We start from the raw sequence: 22,906 nt of genomic DNA, 5'->3' as shown, positions 1-22,906 counted from the left end.
CCGCTTTCGCAAGACGAGAACACATTTTAGAGTAAGAGCTGTGACTGGAAGACAGATGGGTGGTTTAAACCAGAAGAAGAAGACGACATTGGGTATTTGTTTGAAAATGTTGGATGTCAGTGATTGTATGATACTTTTTTTTTTTGTGTAGAAGTTTGCCTTAGAGTTTAAAGACACTGTGGCTGAACTCTGGGTTTGTAAAAATAGTCTAAAATGTTGTTTTTAATCAGGAAATGTTTAATCAAAGAAGAGGCCTTCAAGAAAAAAAGAAGAATGACAAAGAATTCGACAGTATGGGCACATTTTGATGCGGTAATAGTTCACAGAAAGTCGATGAAGAAGAATACTGAGTTGCTGCCAAGGCCTCGAAAACCTTCTGACCCGCTGAAGTAAAAAGGTTTCTGCTTAAATCCCCGATGCACCATTTTATTTCTGCATCTCCGAGGCTGCAGAGCTTAAATCAGTGTGGGAGTATCAAAGCTGAACAAAAACACTGAATTAATAAAATAATCTCTTGTTAGGCGAAACAACAGCAGTCACCTGGAAGTTCAAAGAAGCTAGAAGTTTATAAGACGCTTTTTCAAGACTTCTGTTTGATAGAAGATGAAACTTTTGTGAAAACAGATGAAAACACTGTTATCACGAAGGCCATTGTGAGGTTGTTACTCTGAAGTGCTTTGGGGAGTTTGGAGGCTTATCAGCCGCTGGATGAGTCTGTTACTTTGCTGCCCTGGTTAAAATTTGGTGTCACCGCGTGTCAAGACAATAATGGCCACCAGCAGAGACTCCCCGGCTGGTTATTAAACACCAGCTGGTGTGGCTGCGGCGCACAAAGCCCCGCAGCATGTTTCAGAGGCAGCGTGTTGACACATCACCGCAGGAGGTAGCAGCGCCGTCAAAAGGGGAAGTTAACTTTGGTTTCAACCCTCTTCAGAGCGCATCACACACCCAATCAAACGGGATCCTCCCGGATGCTTTCATCAGGAGGGGCCACTGTGTCCAGCGGAGCCACTCGACAGTCTCATTACCGGCCCAGGTCTCCCACAACGCTAATCAGCAACCAACCCCCCCCTCCCTCCAAAAAAAAAAAAACCCTACAAAAGCCCAGAGGAGCAAAGCCTGCAGTGATTACTGGCCAAGCTGAGGATTGGCCATGAGAAAGTGTTATCTGGACAAAAGCGCTCCCCTGGCCTCCTGCTGCAGGATAAGGCCTACTTGTGTGGATAATCACATTCCTGAGGACGCCAATATTATAGTCGGCCCACATTAAGTCCAGCTTTTACCATCAATATTGAACAGAAGTCTGGAAATCCCCCGAGTCACGTGTGTGTTATTTAAAAAAAAATAATAAAAATTGAATTCCAGCTGCTGATGGTTAAATTGAAGAAGGTGTGGAGCTTTAAACAGACGGAAATCAGCAGAAATCAAATCCAATATCAGTCACGACCCCGAAGGACGAAATAATAAACCTGATTGAATAAAAACCAGGGAAGAGAATCACAAACGAGAATCTACAAACATCCCCTTTTGTTAAAGTAACAATTTTCCCAGCCGTGATGTTAAAACAAAAAAAAAAAAAACAGAGCGAGTGAGATTTAAATAAAATGAAAATCCTGGACCGCTAATTGGCGAGTTTAACATTAAGAACGAGCAGCAGAGGCCAGAGGAGGTGCTACTGCAATCCGGAGGAGCCAAAAACCCCTATTTGCATCAAGTGCCACCAGAATAGCCGCGACTCCCCCGCACGCCATCAGTGGGCAGATGAGATTATTCATCTACTTGCAAATTGGCACATCAAAGTCAAACTGGAGAAGAGCCGGCAGGAGGACCGCGGGGCCGAGGCCGGGGCAGCGAGCGCGCCGTGATTAGGAGCCGGGGAGGAGATCCTGCCTCCACATGAGACGAGCCGCTCAGCCGTCGGTCACGTGACCAACGAAAAGGCAGATTTTTAATCATTTATTAAAATTAAACAGCGAGAGTTTGGCAGCTGTGAGCGTTTATGATAAACAGCAGCGTTTAAAAGTCTAAAGCAGGTAGTGTGGTGACACTACAGCTGATGAAGAGGAGAGAGAGGGGACGCCATGCTGCTTCGTTAGAGTTAGAAAGCTGAATTCATAGAAGTGTTTCACCACTGGAAAGAGGGTCTTCTGATAAAACTGGGCCGTCTACGCAGCAGAAAGGTGCAAGTGTTAATGAAACTGGTTTCTTCTCTCAGCTGTGGGCGACCACGATTCCTCTGCACTGGATTCTGGCTCATATAAGTAGCTGCACAAGTCTGATTCCAGCAATAAAACAAGTCCAATCTGAAACAATGAGAGTGGAGCTCTGGATGCAGGAAACATGGGGGAAAGTTTAACATGTTTATTTGCTAAACGTTGTAATGAGACAAAGCCGTTTCCCTTTAATCTGCACACACATCGGTATCTGCTGGTGCTTTTATTTACCTACATGTTGATACAATATGCTCAATCTGACATCCTTTACTTTCCTCACAAGCTACTTGATCCAAATACAGAAGGTCCCAATTCAAAACCATTAAATTATTAAGTTTAAGTTATCTGTGACTTGACTGAAAGATTAACACGCTCAGGAAGACGTCTCACTCTGTCAGATTTGTGGAAGCCACAGAAGCCGTCGAACCCAAAGACGAAGATCTGCAGTGTTCTCCATCCTGCCCAGCTACAGCAGAGCGACAACAACTACTCTCTATTTCTGTTCTACTTCTTCTCCCTCCTCTTTTATATTATCTATAACGTCTTAAATGCAACGGAGGAGGAGGAGGATGGCGACAGCGAGCTACTTGCTACAGTTGTATTTCTAGTATAGATGAAAGGGTGAAGACATAAAAACACCCAGGGGGCTTCTGTAAGTTAACCTCCCGTCCATCAGGCGTCTCTTTCCTCCGTCCAAAACGCTGCTATACTGACCAGCTGATTTTGCTGCGACCTGATTGGCTGTTGAAACAGGTGACGTGCTTTATGTTGTAAGACTTGGCACTGATAATCAGCAACCTGTGAACGCAGCGAAAGACACGACTAAAAGTCAGAAACAGATTCTGAGAAACTGATTAGATTCCTGCAACGCTCTTTTCACCAGATCACAACGTTCACTTGGACTTCAGCTCACACTGGTTCTCACAGGCACAAGAAAACACAACCACATTACTCCAGTACTTGAATCACTTCACTGAGAAAACACAAGTGGCACATTTACAGCGTTAGAGAGGGTGACAAAGAGTTCAATAAAACAAATAGTAAACTAGTGGACGGTGAGATAAACAGGATCTTATTATATGTTATAAATATATATTTCTGACTTGCTCACTGACTACACACCCATCAGACCTCTCTGGTTTGCTGCTGACGGTGCTTTTAGTTACTGTGAACCGCTGCGATCAATAAAAATAAACATTTCTACATTTAAAACCAAACTAAAACTCTTCTCAGGCCTCTGAACAGTGTGTGTGTACCTTGTGTTTATAGTCTTTTTGTCTTTAAGGTCACAGAAGAGCCAAGAACATCAAGCGTACAGAGTTTCTTTGTAATGAAATGTGCTCTATAATAAAAAGTTGCCTCGTCTCTGCTAATGAAAAACAAAAGTCGGAGCTTAACGAGTTCTTGTCGTGTGATGTTGAGTCACAGAGGAGAGCGGCTCTGCAACACCAGCACAACACAGTCAAATCATTAGATATCCATGAGCTTTATTTTAGCCAATACTGATCCTTTAAACACGCCCGGATCTGCCCCCGATTCATAGCTTAGTATCGGCTTTAACACATCAACACGTCCCCGGATGACTTACTCAGTAAATCATCAAGAGATTGAGGCGACAAGTTGCACTACGCTGCAAATAATACTAGTTTGTTGAAGTAACAGTGGATTTTTTAAAGAGTAAATAATGAACTGATTTTTATATCTATGCATTGACTTTTTATTTTGTTCTATAAAGTACTAACTGAGCCACAAGCACCTTTGTCCTGCTGTGTGTTACCACCTCCAAATACCTCCATCAGGGGACTTAGACAGTCATAAAGCACTACAGCTACATGTGTTTCTACTGTGCTTGAGTTCATCAGAAAACCTACTGACGGAAATACAAATCTTCTCCCCCTGGGACCCAGTGCCGACTTATTTGGATGGACTCAAAGTTCTACCTAATATAACCTAACAGTAGCTCCTGTGTATTTTCCATCTTATTTACTTATAGTAGTAGTGGTGATAATAGTGATGATTGTTGTTGTTATTGTTATTTTTTTCCTTCTTTCTTCTTCGTGCAAGCTACAGCATGTCCACTCAATAATAACACTGGGTAAAACATTATTTATTAATTTATCTCTTATTATTCTGTACTTATATTGTCACCTTCATCAATTCTATGTTTGTTCGACCTGTAAGTGTCAGGTGTTAAATACTCTCTATCTGCTAATCTAGGTGAGGTTCCTCCATGTTTCTTGGGTGGGAGGGTGTTGTGTTAAGCTCATTTTGTGTGTATATATATATAAAAAAAATAAATAAATAAAAGGAAATGTCAGTGATGGTACATACTCATTGTACTCTTATGTCTGTCAACATTTCTAAATAAAAAGAATATTAAAAAAAAAAGAACCTACTGACAGGGAACACAGGAACTCAACTGGAAGCACGAAATTATAATTTATAGGGTATATTTTTAATATTTCTCACTCTGGAGGCAATAAGCAGAAAAAACACTTTGAAAGAAAGGTCTTTGTGTTTATGAGTGTAATTCAATGACTGGCAGGGGAACATTGTGCTGCATGAAGAAACGTTTAGCTGAACTATCTGGTGTAATAAGGAAGGTTTTAACAAGACAGAGCATCACACTGCATTGTTCAGCTCAAGGCCACAGCTGGGAATTAATTAACCAATGTTCATTCATAACCACAGAAACAGTTTAAAAAGAAAACTTTTAGGTACATTTACATGTTTCTTTTCGGGTCAGATTTACTTTAAGTCTGTTGTGCTGAGAGGAGACGATGACGGCAACAGTTTGAGAACAAAAAAAGTCGATACAACCAAGTACGGATTCACGTTAAATCAATTAAATCAATCTGCAGCTTGTTCAGAGTGGAAGTGTGGTTATGAAACTGCGTATTATCTCTAAAGTAAGTGATTTAGCAACTATTTCAAGATTGTCATATAGAACAAGTTTGTTTTTCATTCAGCTCATTTAACGGATTTAAACTAACACTTCTATTTGACTTTGCATCCAAAACATTACTGTTTCTGTCAGTTTTTTCTCGCAAAGATTTGGACTCAAACTGAAATTCATCAAAACACAAACGGCTCCTTATGCAGGAATGTTTTTCCTCTGCATTTGATTCACGTCACCATCTCCAGATATGTTAAAAATGTTCTAATCTGAGACTTTACAGGTGTGTGTGTGTGTTTCTTACGTTGGAAAGACTGGTGGCCGCCGCTGTGTGGAGCCCGGTAGTTCCCTTGCTGGTAGTTGCTCGGTGGCGGGGTGCTGCTGTACTGCCCTCCGCCATGCTGGTTCCGGTTCAGACTGTGACTGCAGGACGAGAAGAAGTCGTGACGTCAGAGTCAAAGTTCTGGCTCGTTCGTTTCCTGCTGCACTTCAATCTTTTCTCAAGTTTTCTCTCAACGTTTGCTCCGTTAAGGACGGGACACACGAGTCCTACAAGTGGAACTCAAGTGTTTTGGTTTTATTTCTGACTTAGTATCTCATAATAATGACTGAGGATACAGAGTCACTATTTTCAGGTACTACGTGATTATTATGTCATTATTTTGAACCAAGTCATATTTTCAAGATAATAAATCACTATTTTCAGATACTAAGTCAATATTTAGAGATAATACACAACTATTTCATGATGATGAATCATTATTTTGAGATACTAAGTCATTATTTAGAGATGATTCATCATCTTTATCATCATTATTTTGAGATGTATAATTATTTAAAGCTTAAAAAAGGATTATTTTGAGACTATTTTGAAATTCTACGTCATTATTTCAAGATGACAAGTACATTTTCTGAGGCGGTAAGACGTTACTTTAAGATACCAAGTCATCATTTTGAGATATTAAGACATTACTTCAAGGTTTCTCATTAAAATCACTGAACACTGAACAGCCATCGATCCCTTTCTTGGCGATTTTCCTCCAGGTTTTCTAGCTCTCCCTCCTCCGAGCACCTGCCTGTTTGGCCCCACAGAGACACATAACTGCCTGAATTACTGAATTAACGACTTACTTTAGTGGGAAAATGAAGAAGAAGGAAAAAAAAAATTGGAATACATTCAGTTTCTCCAAATCTGTGCATAATTAATTCCCAAACACGGCACAGTCGGACCGAGCCAGATGTTCAATTATTCACATTTCCTTAATGATAATATCAACGTGTGGAGGAGAGAGCTTAGATCATAATCAAGGATGGCTGGTTAATGGGGAGTGTTAGCGGGGATATAAACATTTAAATACATTTTCCATTTTTAAAAACACTGTACTGACGACTGAGTCACTGCAGAATCAACAACTGTTATTTAACTCTGCTTCCTATAAAATGAGATCTTCCCGTTACGAAGGGTGTTTTAGAGGCAGGTGTGTTTGTTTTAGATGCTTCTGAAACGGAAACCAGTCCTCTGGAGCCGTTAAGAATAAAGGGATCTTACATCTTTTCTGCTTGAATGTCAGAGCACGAGCATTGTTGAGGGTAGAAAGAGGTTCCCTGTGTGGTTCAGGTGAGGCCACACGTTGCCTTTTACTTTGGGATTGTCCCAAACTTTCAACTTACTGGCATGAAATTCACAAGTACCTGGAAACTGTATTTCAAATCCATCTTCCATTCAATGTTCTGACAATATATTTGAGCTCTTTGGCATTGAATATCCATATTTAATAAGCCCTGTTGGAGTAAAATATCAACTGCACTTCCTGCATTTGAATCATATCGACATCAAGTGTGTCCTCTCGTACTTTTACCTTTTTATTGTGCACATATACACGTATATATTATAGCTGTTATAGCCAAGTGTTTTGGAGCTTATTTTATTGTTATATGTATGTTGTAGCTTGGTTTTGAAAGGTACTGTAGAAATAAGATTATTATAATAAAGTGAATAATAAAACCCAGGACCAGATGGACAGATGTGACTGTGCCAGTGGTTTTCCTGCCTGTTGCAGGTGAACAGGAACAGACAAACGTACCCCAGAGCCCTGAAGCCGGACTGGTGCAGGTGAGCCTGCTGCCTGCCTGGGTTGAAGCCCAGCTGGGGCCTCCACGGCTCCCTGTTCCCCCTCTCCCAGTCCCCTGGCTTCAGGACCTTGTTGGGCATCCTGAGAACAGAAAATAAAAAACAGACAAAAGTTAAAGCAGCACTGAGAAAGACTTGTGTTTGTGTAAATCATTATAAGTCAGAGAACACTGGTGGAATCTTTAAATGAAGCCCTGCAGACCCTCGAGTCAATGATCCGTCTGATGTCTCAATTAACCAATAAAAGGCAAATTAATCAGAAGAGAACATCGATTCATTTCTTTTTCAATATTTTTAACACTTTCTGCCCCACAAATACCAAGTGTAGGTGAACTCTAGTTTTTTCTATAATCTTGAATAGACTAGTCTGGATTCTGGTCACGTCTGATGGCCGTTAAAGTCATTATTTAGACATCTGATCAATGATTAAATGAAACTACAACACGTCCTGCCTCAGGTCAGGTATCCACTGGTGAAAAAACAACATGAACATGAGGGACAGACTGCGAATGATGGATAAATATACAATATATACATAATTAAACTTTGTTTTATTCCTCTGGCTGCCGTCTGCACCACATCAGTCCTTTTTGCTTGAGGAAAAACGTTTGAATATTCATAAAAGTTCTTTAATAACATTCTTTAATATTTATTTTTGCTTTGAGAGTCTTCTGTACCACCTGGAGTATGAGAGCCGCTTCAGTCACCTGACGGGCTGCTCAGCGTTATGATGACCACAAACATACTCCTTTAAACTGACCAGTCTACATTTTAAAATATATTATCTTTAGTTTTACATGTATGAAAAGGTCCATCTCAACTTTAAACAGCCGCCTACGGCACACAGTTATTACAGCGTAGGACTCGTGGTTTCAGGCTTTGGGCCGTGATCGTGTGTCTCCGGCATAGTTAGTTAGTTGCTATAAAAAGGTAAACGTTGGATTGACTGACTGAAACAGTGATCCACCACTTTAAACACATGTGGGCATAAAGTGGGGGGGCCCAACTGTGACCCCTCTTGCTTGGACCCACAGCTCCCATCTCCGAACTCGGCCTTAACTTTGATCTCAACTACAAACCCGTTATGTTTCGTGACTTCATCTCACACAGTTGTGACGCTGCAGCACTGACGGACGCCGTCACGGCTGGAAATTAAAAAAAATAATAATAATCTGGACTCAGATCTTTTTAGTGTCCTTACATCTCCCTGAAACAACAGTGGTTCCTATCATTTCAGTGCCACACACACAATGTCCTGCTGCTGGAGCGTCAAATAATACAGATTATAATGCATTATGTGTTGTTTTTGTCTTAAATATGAAAGTGTACACTTGTGAGATTAACATCCTCAGCAGGAACACATGTGGAGCTGAGAGCCAAAGACAGGAAGTCAGAAAGTACTGAGACACGAACAAACGGCATCTTTTCATGGGATTTTTTAGAGAATATCACCTGCCAGACAGACGCTTACATTTTTAGCAAAGCAAAAGAATTTCTGAGATAATTAAGGTTTCACAGAGGAAAAAGCCTTACTTGGCTCCAGAGAGGAGGACCGCCTTGAACACAAAGTCTTCTGCATACTGGGGATCCTTGAACTTCACTCTGGAAAGCAGAAGAAAAACCATTTTCAAATGATGACAAAAAATAAAAAAAGATATCCATTAGCTAACATTTTTAAAAGGAGCATTTCTGAATGGAACAATCTCCCCTCCAGCGCAGCGATGCTGTGCTGTTTGATGCAGAGGATTATCCTGCGATGAAGTGTTGTCATTTTCTTCTCGGCCTGCCTCGTCTACTTCACCCCGTCATTTTCGACATGTTCCTGAACATCGTTTGGCCCTCAGAGAATAACCGCACACTCGTGTTGCTCTAATGACAGGTGGGCGAGCGGGAAACACGCGGCTCAACGCAGAGATGTCTAAAAATAAGCTGCTCCGGAGCTGCGCTGCAAACGTCTGGATGTAAATGATCACTGGGACGGATGAAATATACAGAAAAAAACCTGAGACGGTTTGTTTACATCAAGTATGTGCATACAAAGAACACCGTGTCATTTCCAAGTCCTGCTCTGTGATTTTGAACTCCACACGAAGGTTTATTTCTATACTTAAAGCGGAGGCTGGGCTTCAGACTGCAGGTTTTACTTATACAGAAGGGGTGGACAAAATAACAGGAACCCCCCCGACCGTATATTACAACTCAATACAAACATCTATACATGCAAACTACAGCGAGGAACGGTGACAGACTTGAATCAACAGTCTCAAACTAAACGTCTGCGGCTAAAATGAGAGGATCTGCTGCTTTTCTCTGGTTTATATGATTGTAATCGGAATAATTTGGGGTTTCTGGTCGGATAAATCTAATTATTAGCTTAAAAAAAAGAAAGGATTTGCTGGATTCAACTGCAGTCAGTTTGCAGGTGCTCCTCTTATTGTGCCACCTCCTCTCACAGTTGACACCAGCTTATTCTTTGCCGTGTTTTCAATCACTGCTGTCGCTGTTTATTCCAGTCAGACAATGAAAGAAAAGTAGAACGACTTTACATTTTCTGCATGTAAAACTTCAGAGGATCCAGTCTGACGAGCTGCTGCAGCATCAGCAAGCGAAGCAAAAACCATCACGACCACCTGTGCTTTTTAAAATTCTGATCAATTCATAATGAGAAATGTTTCTAAATAGAGGACCTCTGAACCCGGAGCAGAGGTAGAACAAATATAACATTAGTTCATGTTGACGACGGACGGTCCTTACCCGATGGCGCCGTTCTGTGAAATGTCACGCAGCATCGGGATGGGCGACTGCACGGCCCTGAGGGATAAACATAAAAAAAAAAAAAAAGGAATGAATGAATGAACGAGCAGGTCAGAGTCGTCAAACGGGACCGGCTCTCCTTCAGAGCGCTTGTTAAACACAGGAACGTGGGACAAAACGTACAGAAGTGAGAATAAAGCGGGCGTTCCTTACTTATCTGGTAGAATAGGGTCGTCATCAAGATTTAATGTACCTTGGATTCCATGGCACAGCTCTACAGGGATCTCAGTGCCCTGAGGGACACAGAGGAGGAGTTTCCATCAGGTACTGGATGGTCATTTCATTCAGGGTGTCAACACAGCAGCCACAGATCCAGTCAGACGGCTTCTTATTTTGTTAAGTAATTATCAGCCTGCTTGAGAATTCAACTTAACCTGCACAGGTGGATCTTTTGTCAGCACGTTAGCAAAGACATTTAGGTCTGTCGGTCTGCTGGTTGTCTGACATTCAACGCAAGGCGGTTTTATTATTGGTCGATTCAAGGTGAGATAAAAACAACACAGTGCAACGCTGAGCAGTGAAATTTAACAAAGAATTTTAACCCTAAAAGACATGAAAGATTAAATAAAACGATAAAAAGATGTCAGGTTTAACACCATTTAACTAAAAGCACTTGAGGCCGGAAAGTTTTTTTAGTTCAGGTTTAAAACAAATGCTGCAAACCAGACACTACGGTGGCATAAACATCCCACAATGCAATGCAGTAGTAACGGCAATGCGACAGACGATGCCTGATGGCGACCAAAGGAATAACTCTCCAGTTTAAGAAGAAGAGTAAGGTTTCACTTTGCTTGGCGTAGTTTATTTTCTACATTAGCTCATCGTCACAGTGTCGGACTGAGGAAGCCTCCTGAATATTCACGTTATATTCAAGTTCACAGCCATATATTTATATCTATACTTATTTTGCTATTGCTATTTTTTCTTCTACTATTGCTTCTTTTCACTCTCCCTGTTCAATTGTTGCTGCTGTAACATGAGAATTTCCCCCTATGGGGGATCAAATAAAGAAAAGTCTAAGTCTAAAGTCTAAGTTTGTACAGTTGTGCTCATGTTGGGTAGCGACTTCAGGCGCAGCGCAAAAATAATGTTTTCTTTTTCACTACAAACTTTTCCATGATCAGGCTGACGGTGGTCAATCATGTTTGTTACAACACTTTACATCATTTATCCTGAAAAAAGGCTGAATTAATGATAATTGATCACAGAGAATTACTTCTCGATGTTTTGTCCAGCTGGAATCACAGGTGTTCCTGAAGTGACATTCAGTGATCACTGAGGTTTATATGCAAGATATACACTATGATTGATAAGAATGACTCTCCATTTACCCATTTCTATGCACTTTACTGAATTGCTAATTATTTAAAGAGATAACGCAGGTCTTGAATCATCCTGAAAAGGTTTGTAATAATTAATTAATTAATAATGGTCGACTGACTGCACATTATTCTGCTCATCACACTCCACAATGCTCGACTCCAAATCACCACGATGTCGTTTTGCATGGGGCTAATATCATCACCTATGGTGGGTAATTTACGGAGGGATTTTTACTTTACAAATTACAAACATGGCAGATTTGCATGGGATTAAGATCACAGACGACCCCTGTGATTACTACAAGCTACTAGAGGTCACCAGGTCACACTAGTCCAGTGTGAACGGGGCTCTTAACGCCTCTATTGTCAAGTTGTTGAAGCTCCTGCTCGGCACCAACCGAGACCACATTTCCCATCAGCCCCTTTTGTTGTTTCCTGGGTCGTGGGTTTGGTTACCTCGAGAGATTCTGCTCGGTAGAGTTCACGGACGAAGTCGCAGAGCGGGTGAGACTTTGCGATAAACAACATGTCGCTTCCCAAGCTGTTTCTTTTCACTGCAACAGAGAAGAAACAGAGGCTGCAGTCAGGGAGGAAAAACCAGACTGGAGCTCTAAACTGGTCTGGACGGAGGAGGAGGAGGAGGAGGAGGAAGGAGGAGGAAGGAGAGACTACGAGAGGAGAAGGCTGATAAATGAGAGGGCAAAAGAAACGAATGACAAACAGACCAGAGGAGTCAGAAGAGACAGAAAAGTGTTGTATGTTAAATAAACGAGGTTGTTTCCAGTGAGTTCAACTGTTTCCTTAACTGCAGCTGGTACAATCAATGTATATTTAACGGTTGATGAGCTGTAGGGCTGCATGCGACACTAATTTTATTGATCTTTGGACAATAAAATATTAGAAAACAATGAGAAATCTCCTTCATAATATCTCAAATGTCTTGGTTTGTCTGACAAACAGCCCAAAAATATTCACTTATGATACAAAACTAAGAAAAGCAGCACATTTCCACATTTGTGATCCTGCAACAATTATATTTTGGGAAATTTTGCTCATCAAAGGACTTAAATAACTAATTGTTTAAGTTTTCTGCCGATTAACAACTCGTGCAGCTGCAGTCCTGAATGAGTTTTCTGCTCTTTTTTTTAAGTTTATAAAGTTTTGATGTGACGGTTTCCGCCATCATCTAATAAAAGATGTAAATCCGCCCGTCCATCCTGTTCCACTGATGTGTTTTACATGTCAAGCTTCATAACTCACAGACTCGTGCTGTTAGTCACAATCATAAATGGAAAAACTGTCTTTTTTTTTTTATTTAAACCTGCAGTACCAAGATATTTACACATGGCGGAGGGGTTTGCTCACCTTCCTCAGGTGTGAGGTCGGGGTAGACGTCATCCAGAGCCGCCCACAACCGACGTTCATCCACAAACGGCAACAAGGCCACACCTTCAAAAAGAGCACATATACAGTAAGTTTACCTCCAACGGTGTTTGAACACAGTCTGAGATAAACAACTACTCCACATGTGTCCTTTGGAGAAACTTATTCATGATAATTATAGAAAAACTGAAAGAAACTGCTGCAACAATACTGTTAAAACTACCTCCATACACCTTTAAAGGGTAATTGTAACCCTATTTAGGTATCTAAATCACTGGTAGGTACAAAAGAGATCTTGCTCTCTATATCACTCTCATCAAACCTCCCAGAATTCATTGACAAAAGCAGCAGTTCCTGTGTTCTGTGAGGTAAACTTACTGGTCAACCGCTGCCTCAACTGGTTTAAAACACTACTACCAGACTCCATTGACAAAAACAGTGATTATGCCCCACAGGAGTTCCTAGTTTGACACTGCTTCCATCATTTAGTTAGTTTGTGTTATTGTGTGACTTTGTGTTATTGTGAGTTACTGATGTTGTGTTGGATTTGAACTAACCCTTTAAAACACCAAACAAACTAACTGATCAAGGAAGTGGTAGATCAGCAACTTCCATGTTCTCCATGGTAAAATCCCTGTTTTAATGAGTGTAGTCTGGTGTGCGTGCAGAGAGCGATATAACGGCTGTTTGTGGTTAAACCAAAAGGATCTTCCAGGTCTCTCTCTGTAGGGATCCTTTCCATGATGCTGTCACACACTTAGAATAACACTCTGAGCCTGTCAGTGGTTAAAACAAGCTCTTTTAGTGAACCTACTTTAGGTGCAGTTACCCCAAAGGATCACGTTGCAGTGTCAAATGTTAAAGTGACTCACCCTGCCAGGCATATTTCTTGCCGTTGAGATCAATAGCAAAGTCATCGGGGTAGAAATCGATGATGGAGGAATCCTGTGTCAAAACAAGTGTGTAAAATAAGACAAAGACGTGAAAAACTGCAGCTTGTAAAAAGCTGATGAAGCTCGTTTCAGCTCACTCTGCTGTGAGAAAGACCTTTGAATGGTCACAACAAGCTCCTGATCTCGACACCTACCGGACTGCTCATCAGGTTCCTCCACGTCTCCGGCAGGAAGTTACCGCTGGCAGCAGGAAACACTCCCATCAGCTGCTCCAGGGGCTTGAACTGCACACACACACACAGGTTTAATTCACATTTGCATGCTTATTCAGGTCTCATCAGTTTTTAATGAACCATGTTGTAATGGAGATTAATCATGTCCAGGGTACAACACAATATGCAGCCACTCACATCTTTTCCAAAGTGAAAACAATACGATTTTAAGGATTTTCAAGGTGCATTTCCAGGCTTTTCCAGCACTATTTCCCAGTCTGGGATCAATAAAGTACATCTATCTATGGACTTTTGGTAAATTAACATACCCAAATCATTTTGATTTGATCAAGATTTATTCCATTTCTTTATCTAAAAAGTGAACTGATAGTGATATATTACATTCATGTAATTAGAATTTCAAGCAGTTTGACGAACTTTATTGAAATTTTTTTTTTTTTAAATCACAAAAAATTTAGCATTTTTAAGGATCCGTTTGGCACCTTCTTATTGCATAAGTGTTGTCCTTCATTCCAGTTTTCTTTATTTCTGATTTCATATTCATGTTCTACATAAAAACAAATGGAAACGGAAAATTCCCCGACTTTTCCACGTCTAGAAAGTTTAAATTCCACGACCTGTAAATGCAACATAACATGTTGGAGAAAATAAACGTCAGAGCGGGCGCTGAGGAGGAAAAACGGGCGCCATCAGAAGGCGTGAGGAACTAGAAACAACCCCAAGAGGAAAATTACTAACAGCTGCAAAACAAAAAATTTAGGTTTGTTGAATAAGCAACTATTTATTTTCATTTAAATAAGATGCACAAAGTTCACAGATTTTCCGCAACTTCTCCCAACAATTGATTTCAGACGGGGAAAGTCATGGACTTAGAAAAAGAAAAGTCTGTTAATGAAATTCCTGATAAGATCATAGTCTCCATCTGGCAAAGACGTCATTACTTTTCTTTGTTAGAAAGATCGCGGAGAGACAAAGACGACAAAAAAATAAAATAAAAGAAATGCAGAGAGAGAGAAAAGTTACCGGCATGGTTCCCTTCTCGAACTCCGTGAACATCCCTTTGATGTCTTTGAAGTCGGAGGCGAACGGGGCGTAGTGGAACGGGAAGTACCACTTCCAGGAGGCGCAGCCCTGCAACACAACACGGAAACAATCAGGTTTTAATACGACTCCACATGACGGGAGAAAGAGAAACCTCACGTCCTGCTCGCTGAACTGAACCTGCTCCCAACCATCCACACAGTTATCTTCAGAAAGGATTGATTCATTCATTAGTTTTAGTGTCTTTGCTGATTAGACGACTGTAAAACAAGAGGTAAAACAGTAAAAACATTAAAATTCTCCTCTTTTTCTAGAAAAAGATGAAGATATTTATATTTATTATGCTACAAAAACAGAGAAAAAGAAGCAGCAAATTGAGAAAAAGTGTTAAAACCTTAAATACGTTTATGATTAATTAATTATCGCAGTAGCAGTGGATTCATTTTCTGCTTGGTTTAATGGGATCTGTTCACAGTCGGCTGCTTTCCTTTTGTGCTACAGAACATTTTCATTTTAAGTGCTGGACTGGAAGTCCTGACTAATAACCTATGGAGGAATAATAATAAAAAAAACACTTAAAAGACGACTCAGAAACGGAAAGAAAAAAAAAAAAAAACACAGCTTTTCTTTGCCCTTTTTCAACACAAGCTCCACTGCAGCACAAAGCTTAAAATCCAGTGTGATCAGTCCGGCCTGAGCTGACATTTAAAAACTGAGCCTGAATCCTGATCAGACTGCGTTTTTTACTGTACATTCAGACTCCAACAACCAAATCACATCTCCGTCTTGTCACTGCGTGTTCGAACTTCAAACTTCAAACTGTGTGGGGGCGGATTTTTTTTTAGCTGCTGGGCTTTTAAACTGCAACTGAGGAGCAAAACCTGATCCAGGACCTGGACAGACGGACCAACTGGGCACAGAAATACTCGTCAGCAACCTGCTGAGGGACTCAAATCATTCCCATCTTCAGCTCTGTGTTTCTGTAATGTTTACAGGAGCGAAGAGGAGAAGCGCAAGAGGAAAAAAACAAAAAAAACACAACCCCATCTCTAGTAATCCTGCAGATCCAGCATTTGGACCACTTATCCTTCCTGAACAAACACGTCTCAAATCAAAGAACGACCTTCACTTCCCACAATCCACCTCTGAGAGCGCGAGGCCCTCCGATAAATCCACCATCCCCTCACATCTCAGCCTCAGTCTTCACCACTCTATTATTAAAGATGGTCATTCAAATGATAATATGGGACTTTACCATGATAAAAGGCAGAAGAGGCTCCCGTCTCCACATTCAAATAAATCGCACAAATCATTTATGTTAATATGACGAAATGTTTTGTCTGGAGGAGAAATTCATTCGTGACCGCGGCCGGCAGGGTCAAAGACCACAAATCTCCACAACTGAAAGGAATTATTTAAAAAGAAGAAGAAGAAAATACATTTACTGTTTCATTACAAGTTACAAAGCTCGTGATTTCACCAAAGTAAATAAAAGGTTTAATGAGATCCCTCGTCTGGGTGGTTCAATCTGTTAACCAACTACTAACCAAATCTGTTATTAGTCAGTTATTCATTAGAATAGTTCACAAAATAGAAGGTTACAGACAACCAACAGTCTAAAACCAAAGATATTACAATTTTGTCAATTAATTACCACAATAATACAAAAGATTACAGAACAGCAAATCAACCCTCCGACTAATCAATTAGTCAACTGAGAAAACTAACCAGCAACTAGTCTGATAATCGACTGTTTTCCAAGCAAAGTCCTGATAAAACGATGTAAAACGTGAAAATTTGCTGCTTTTCTTGACTTAATATTCTAAAAAAAACTGAATATTTTGGGCTCTGGGACATTTTGACGAAATTAAACAACTTCCCCCGGGGGATCATTAAAGGAATTCTGATTCTGATCGAGAAAATAACCAGCAGATTAATCTGTAACTAGATAGTTAGATGTAGCCCAAAATAATATTTCTTCTTGGCAAATACACCACCATCAGTTTCTGGTCCATCATTTCACTGCTGGTTTACATTTTTGTTCCGTTGTTGACAAAAACAGAAGAAGGTCTTCGTGTGTGAACAGAGTTCGTAAAGCTTTTTAGGGGTTAAATTCAAGCACTTTTAAGGTACTTAAAACCAAAAATGTCCACGTTCTCTGAGATGTAATCATCTAAACTGTCACTATGAACACAACTGTAAAAAATAAAGTTTACAGAAGTCATTCATACTCACGACAATCAATGCATGTGTCACTTTGTTTATTATATTAGCTGCTCACATCATGATTATCATCATCTGATTATCCAGCAGACAAGAAACACGCTGTTTCATTCAAATATTAAAATATTCTTGGTGTACATGTGTCGATGAAACACCAGATTATGTTGAAAATTAAGCATTTTTCCAAGGAGAATATTCAAACTCAAGCATTTTCCAGTAAACTTTCAAAGCAGGAAGATGAAAAGTCACTGAGATAAAACTACAGTGTCGACATCCATGACTTTGGTCCTTTGAAATCACTCAAGTCCTCATGATCCACGACTGATTCATGCAAAGCCAGAATACAATTAAAGAGGAAGTTCTTCCACTCATCCATCACCTAAAGTCCATTCTGCTGGTTTTAGTACAGAAGGTTCTTCAGACAAGACAAATACAGAGTAAGGAAATCACTTGATGGAGAGAAGAAGTACTAAATGGCTTCAGAGTCCAGTTTTTCTGGTATTTTTCATACTTTTATAAAATATATATATATATATATATATATATATATAATCCATTCAGGGATTGTTGACTCGTCACTCAGCCTTTTTAATATTACCTGCTAAGAGCATTGGTCCTGTTTTTCAGCTCAGGAGACATTAACCTCCCCAAATATACAACACTGAAACTTAAAACTCAAGCTCTGAGCGGATCATTGATCTGATCCATCACCACATTTACCCAATAAGAAGAAATATCAGGATGCTCCAAGCTGATTATTTCAGAGGCTCCAACAGGGAGCGTGTTTTTTATTCTTACATTAACAAAACTAATGATTTAAATGAAGCTGCAGTTTGAAAACTGATCAATTAATCGATCGTAAACTGAAAGATATTCAGTTTAGTGTCAAAGAGGAGGAAAGAAACAAGAAAACTGGACTGTTTTGACTCAAGATTCATCAGTTATCAAAATAGTTTGGGGATTCATTTAGTAGCCGACAGCTAATTGATTAATGGTTGCAGCTCTAGAAATGTTTTACATATCAAGAGTTTGTGTGATGTAACGAAACAAAAGTGGAAGAAAAGTCATTACACCAGATTTCTGGTTAATTTATAGACGATTTTACTGAAAATACTAAAAATTCTTATGGACTTTAAATGCAGCGTTTCACACAAAGTTATGTTTTGGGAAACGAGAAGTTCTGTCAAAGATGCTGAACTTTTAAAAAACCAAACACAACAAACCCAAAATAAACTCAACAAAACGCATCACTTAGTTAGAAATAATTGTCCTCGGTATTGATCCGACTTCCTGATTCGATACAATACTAGTTTATCTAAAACTGAAATGTGTTTTTACTCCGCAGCAGCAACACTGATGTTTTCTTTTGAATATGAAAAAAAATGAACCTCTACTGGAGGAGTTCCTGATATTTTTTCCACTCCAAATAAACATTAGAAACACCTCTGATTGTTTGTGAGACAAACAGGACGGCTAATTCGTTGTGAAATTGTTGAATAGAGGTGAACTGACACAAAGGGAGTCTGTGGACGGGTTGTTTGAGCGATGAAACAGAAAAACCAGATTCATGGTTCAAGACTCCGTCGGGGTCACACGTCTGAAAACCCAAAGGATCTGGAAAAAGTGAGACGCAGACCAAAGTGTGAATCCTTCCATCTTTTGTGTTTTGGATGAACCCGTCTCTGCCCTCCCCGATCATTTGGCGAGGTGTGCCTGATCATAACTCTGCGGCGGCAGACAGAACCGTGAATGTGTGGCAGCGGAGAGCAGACACGTCCCCCCCGTCCGCCGAGGGGCCCGCTAATGAATTCATCCAGAACAGCCCCCCCGAGACGGGCTTTGGATTGGCGAGCATGTGGAGTCAACACAGAGCGTGCATATACACGGCGCGCAATCAGCCCGGACAAATCCCCCCGGCTCAGGCGGAGACGCCCCGGCTCCTCTGGAGAGGGCCCACAGCTGATTATTTCATTTCGAGATAAAGATCAATATTTTCCAACAATAAAAAATGATTTAGTGTTTAATCACACTGCAAACAATAAGTGGAGACATCAGAGCTGCTGTGAGGAGCTTTGTTTGTCGAGACACTCGACGGTGAGGACTTCTTGACTTCAACAAAAACCTGTCGCTTTTTCTGCTGCTGCTGCTGCAACAGATGCAGAAAACGGCTTCGGCTGAAATACTTTAAGGACTCTTTGATTTTTAACAACTTACTGATGGTTTAACTATTAGATACCGATGTTTAGAATAACTATTTGACAGTCAGTCAACTTTTTGTCGTCATGTTTTACTTTCTTATTTATTCACAGATAGAGAAATAACTAAACCGCACTAAAGTCAGCCATCTCTTCATTACACGACTGTTGAAAGACGCCATTCCTTAAAATAAACTTTAGTGTAACTTCCCTTTAATAAAACTCCTTATTTCATATTTAAAAACAAGTTTTTAGTCTGCTATACAACCATCTGCTCTGCAGCTGCTTTGAACTTTCTTCAGGCGATCGCTGTACACTTGTTCATGTCGGGAGGTAAGACCTGATGTGTAGAAACTCACCGAAATGTGTCGAACAAACTGCATGCTGCCAAGATTGTTACTAAAATCCTTTCAGTTAGAAACAAAATCAATCATGGATGACAGGATTTGTACACAAGCGGTACGAAGCAGCAAAAGCAATGATGCTAGAAGTGATGAACACGAGTTAATAGAGGGAACGATGTGGGATCAGCGCCCGTCTCAGAGTACCGGCACAGCACTTTTCTTTAACAGAGGTGGAGACTTTTCTCTGACTGAGAGGTGAAGGGTCACCGAAATAGTTCAAAAAGGTTTGTAACGTTATTCAGAAGTGTTTGGGAGACCTCAACACCAGTGACAACATTCAACCACAAGTTATCAAGACGTTCGGGACACATTTGGGCAAAAACATGTAATTTCTCAGCAGAATAGAATCTGAACTTTCATGACAGCGTCTCCCCTGCCGTTTGTCTGATGCCATTTTACTGTACGAGTGCATGTCAAGTGTTTTTAATGTTACCTGGTAGTAGTAGCGCAGCACCCAGCAGAGACCCTCCACATAGGACTTAACCACCTTCTGCCTGAAATCCTCATCAGTCACGTCCACATCAAATTTGGTCTTGTAGTATCTTTGCTTCCAGCCCTCCTCCCACAACCTGCAGGTACACACAGACACGGTTATACTTTACTGATCAAAACCAATCTGCACACACACCAGACTCCATTCACTAAAACAGGGATTTTACCCCACAGAACACAGGGAGTTGCTGGTCTGCTGCTGCCTCGATCGGGTAGTTTGTTTGGTGCTTTTAAGAGTTAGTTTAATTCCAACACAATACTTGTTTAACAAATATAACACAAAGTCATACAATAACAAAAAAAGCACTAATCCATTGAAGCAGCCGTAGAACAACAACTCATTATTCTATGATGTAAAATTACTGCTTTTGTCAATGGAGTCTGGTGGCTTTGACGTCAACCCAAAGACAAGGTTTAAAAACACCAGAGTTGCCTTTTAGATACTACTGACAGTAAGTTTATAACAGATATGTCAAAACGAGAGCTAATCAGGAGGAAGTTCAGCCCCATTTTCACATATAGAGGAGAGATCAATACATGTAATGTCTGGCCAGAACTTCATGAAGTGTCTGATTTGTGTTGATATTTTAGAGAATCATCTAAAAAGGCTTTATATTACAACTATTTGTCTCATGAAAAGGGGACATTTATTCTCCTGTTACACTGACTGGAAGAGACAATCAGATGTTTGTGGCGTTAACGTACCTAAACGATGCATTTGCTTATTAAAATCACTTGTTTTGAGGATGCTGCTCTGCTCATCTATAGGCTGGGGAAAGAAATAACTGCATTAACGTCCTCACTGCTGCTGGAACAGTTTAATGGCTTTGACTTCTTGGTAGATTTGGGGCTGCATTGCCGTTCTGCACACATAATCAAGGCCGGCCAGCATCTGTGTGGCAGATCCTTGGAGCGGCCCGCGGGGAGCGCCGGCTCCTGAGAGGAAAGCCTCCATGAATACCAATTTAGCCCGATGGATTTAGCAGCTTTGACGAGTGCGTCACAGAGGAATTTACTCAAATATTCCTGCTTTCCATATTAATCACGTGCAGAGGGAGGTGGGAGCTGCTCAGAGGAGTGTGTGTGTGTGTGTTGGGAAGGTGTTAAACAGCTTGTGCTGCAGCACGGTGGCATTAATGAGTCCATCTCTGCAGTTGTGTTAGTTAACTCCATCTTCACGGACCGAAGCTGGTCTGGAAAGATTTATTTTAAAAGGCTTTTTATTAAACTACATGCAGGCCGTCTGCAACCTGCTTCTACTACCAGCAGAGACTCTTTTAGTGGCCACGATGATACGACAGGACATTTTATTTACTCACAGTATCAAGAATAAGTGTAACAAGCCAAAAAAATTATAATTTCAAACTGTTTTTGCAGTTTTTTTCCAATATTACTCAGCCTAGTCTGCTACAGTTTAATGTTCTTTGTGATATCAGGAGATTTTGATTAATTCATTCGGTCAATTTAACAGTTTTTTTTGGCTTAATTTTCTTTGTAGATGCCTCAAAAAGCAGCTTGTGATGCAGCCATTTTGTAGCTTTGACACTGAAATGGCAAATATGAACTTTTCCACGACTTTCAGTAACTAAAAAGTTGAACTTCGACGACTTACAGATGTAACATGACATGCTAAACAAATCGTCGTCTCCTCATACTTGTGATTATCATTTTGTAACCGTCGCTCCTGAAACAGACGCTTTCCTGGCATTTCATCGATTCGACGGCCAAAGATAGAAAATGTTAGAGCAGGGACTGAGCAGGAGAAGGGTTAGAACGTTACAATAAAATATTAGTTTGGTAAATAAACACATTTATATTTTCTCTTTCTTTAAAAAGATGCACAAAAGGTCCTGATTTTCCTCGACATGACCAAATAATCTAATAAAATTCCCAGTCTGGAATAGAGTATTCTTAATTCTACGACTTTCCAGGTATTCCCAGACTGATTAGTGGGTTTGGCCGATGGTTCAGCGCCTGCAGAGCTCTTTACAGACCGTCGTCATGTCCGATGGCTGTGCAGCCTCCAACAGTCACTCAAGAACGTTCATCACTGTTTAGCATGAAGTCGGCCCAGTCCGTGACAGCCTAGCTGCCTTTTTACTCTCCAAAAACACCCCCCCCCACACACTCCATACATCCAGCAGCGAACCGAGCGGCTCTCAGGCCGTCCCAGCAGGCCGACTGCAGCCCACCGGCCACTTCATGGAGGAAGCTCCAGTGTTCACAGAGCTTGTTAATTTGTCACAGGAGGCTTCAATCTGCCTTGTTTTGCTTTGCCAAGCTTGTTTATTGGCAGGAGGCGTCACTTGGGTTTTGTTTTTTCTGGCTATGTTTGGTATCAAGTTTCAAACTGATCGTTTCTCTAATAAAAAGGTACAATAATTACTTCATGACTTTATATCTATTATTCCTGCTCCAAACTATCGTTACTGTATCGGCCTTTGTAAACACCAGCGGTCGACCTCTGGTGGGAACATTGCTGATTGGTTTATGGTCAGAGGTGGAACATGGTCCACACCACAATGAGCATAACACACCCCCAAATCTCTGACCTGGCTGTCAGCAGTCGAGTTGCACTGTGGGTAAAGTAGGTGCCGGCCAAGGAGGAAGAAAGTGTGGAATAAAAGAAGTGTGTTTTGAAGGGAGTAAAGTGACGCAGGTGGTTA

At 40.7% G+C, this 22,906-nt stretch overlaps 1 protein-coding gene across 1 annotated transcript in view; it reads right to left on the bottom strand.

Moving 5' to 3' along the window:
- xrn2 (5'-3' exoribonuclease 2) overlaps nt 1–22,906 on the bottom strand; it is a 45,449-nt gene that overhangs the window by 9,577 nt on the left and 12,966 nt on the right. The window contains exons 18-28 of the mRNA XM_070849052.1: nt 20,182–20,317; nt 14,909–15,016; nt 13,847–13,936; nt 13,632–13,704; nt 12,742–12,825; nt 11,833–11,930; nt 10,208–10,287; nt 9,995–10,051; nt 8,774–8,842; nt 7,194–7,322; nt 5,414–5,532 (exon numbers count right to left, since the gene is read on the bottom strand). Of these exons, the coding sequence (XP_070705153.1) occupies nt 5,414–5,532; nt 7,194–7,322; nt 8,774–8,842; nt 9,995–10,051; nt 10,208–10,287; nt 11,833–11,930; nt 12,742–12,825; nt 13,632–13,704; nt 13,847–13,936; nt 14,909–15,016; nt 20,182–20,317 (1,043 nt within the window). The remainder of the gene's footprint in view (nt 1–5,413; nt 5,533–7,193; nt 7,323–8,773; nt 8,843–9,994; nt 10,052–10,207; nt 10,288–11,832; nt 11,931–12,741; nt 12,826–13,631; nt 13,705–13,846; nt 13,937–14,908; nt 15,017–20,181; nt 20,318–22,906) is intronic.

This window comes from Pempheris klunzingeri, chromosome 18, assembly GCF_042242105.1.
Source record: "Pempheris klunzingeri isolate RE-2024b chromosome 18, fPemKlu1.hap1, whole genome shotgun sequence".
NCBI lineage: Eukaryota > Metazoa > Chordata > Actinopteri > Acropomatiformes > Pempheridae > Pempheris > Pempheris klunzingeri.
Note: the sequence above shows the minus strand (reverse complement) of the source record. Positions and strands in the feature narration are given on the sequence as shown.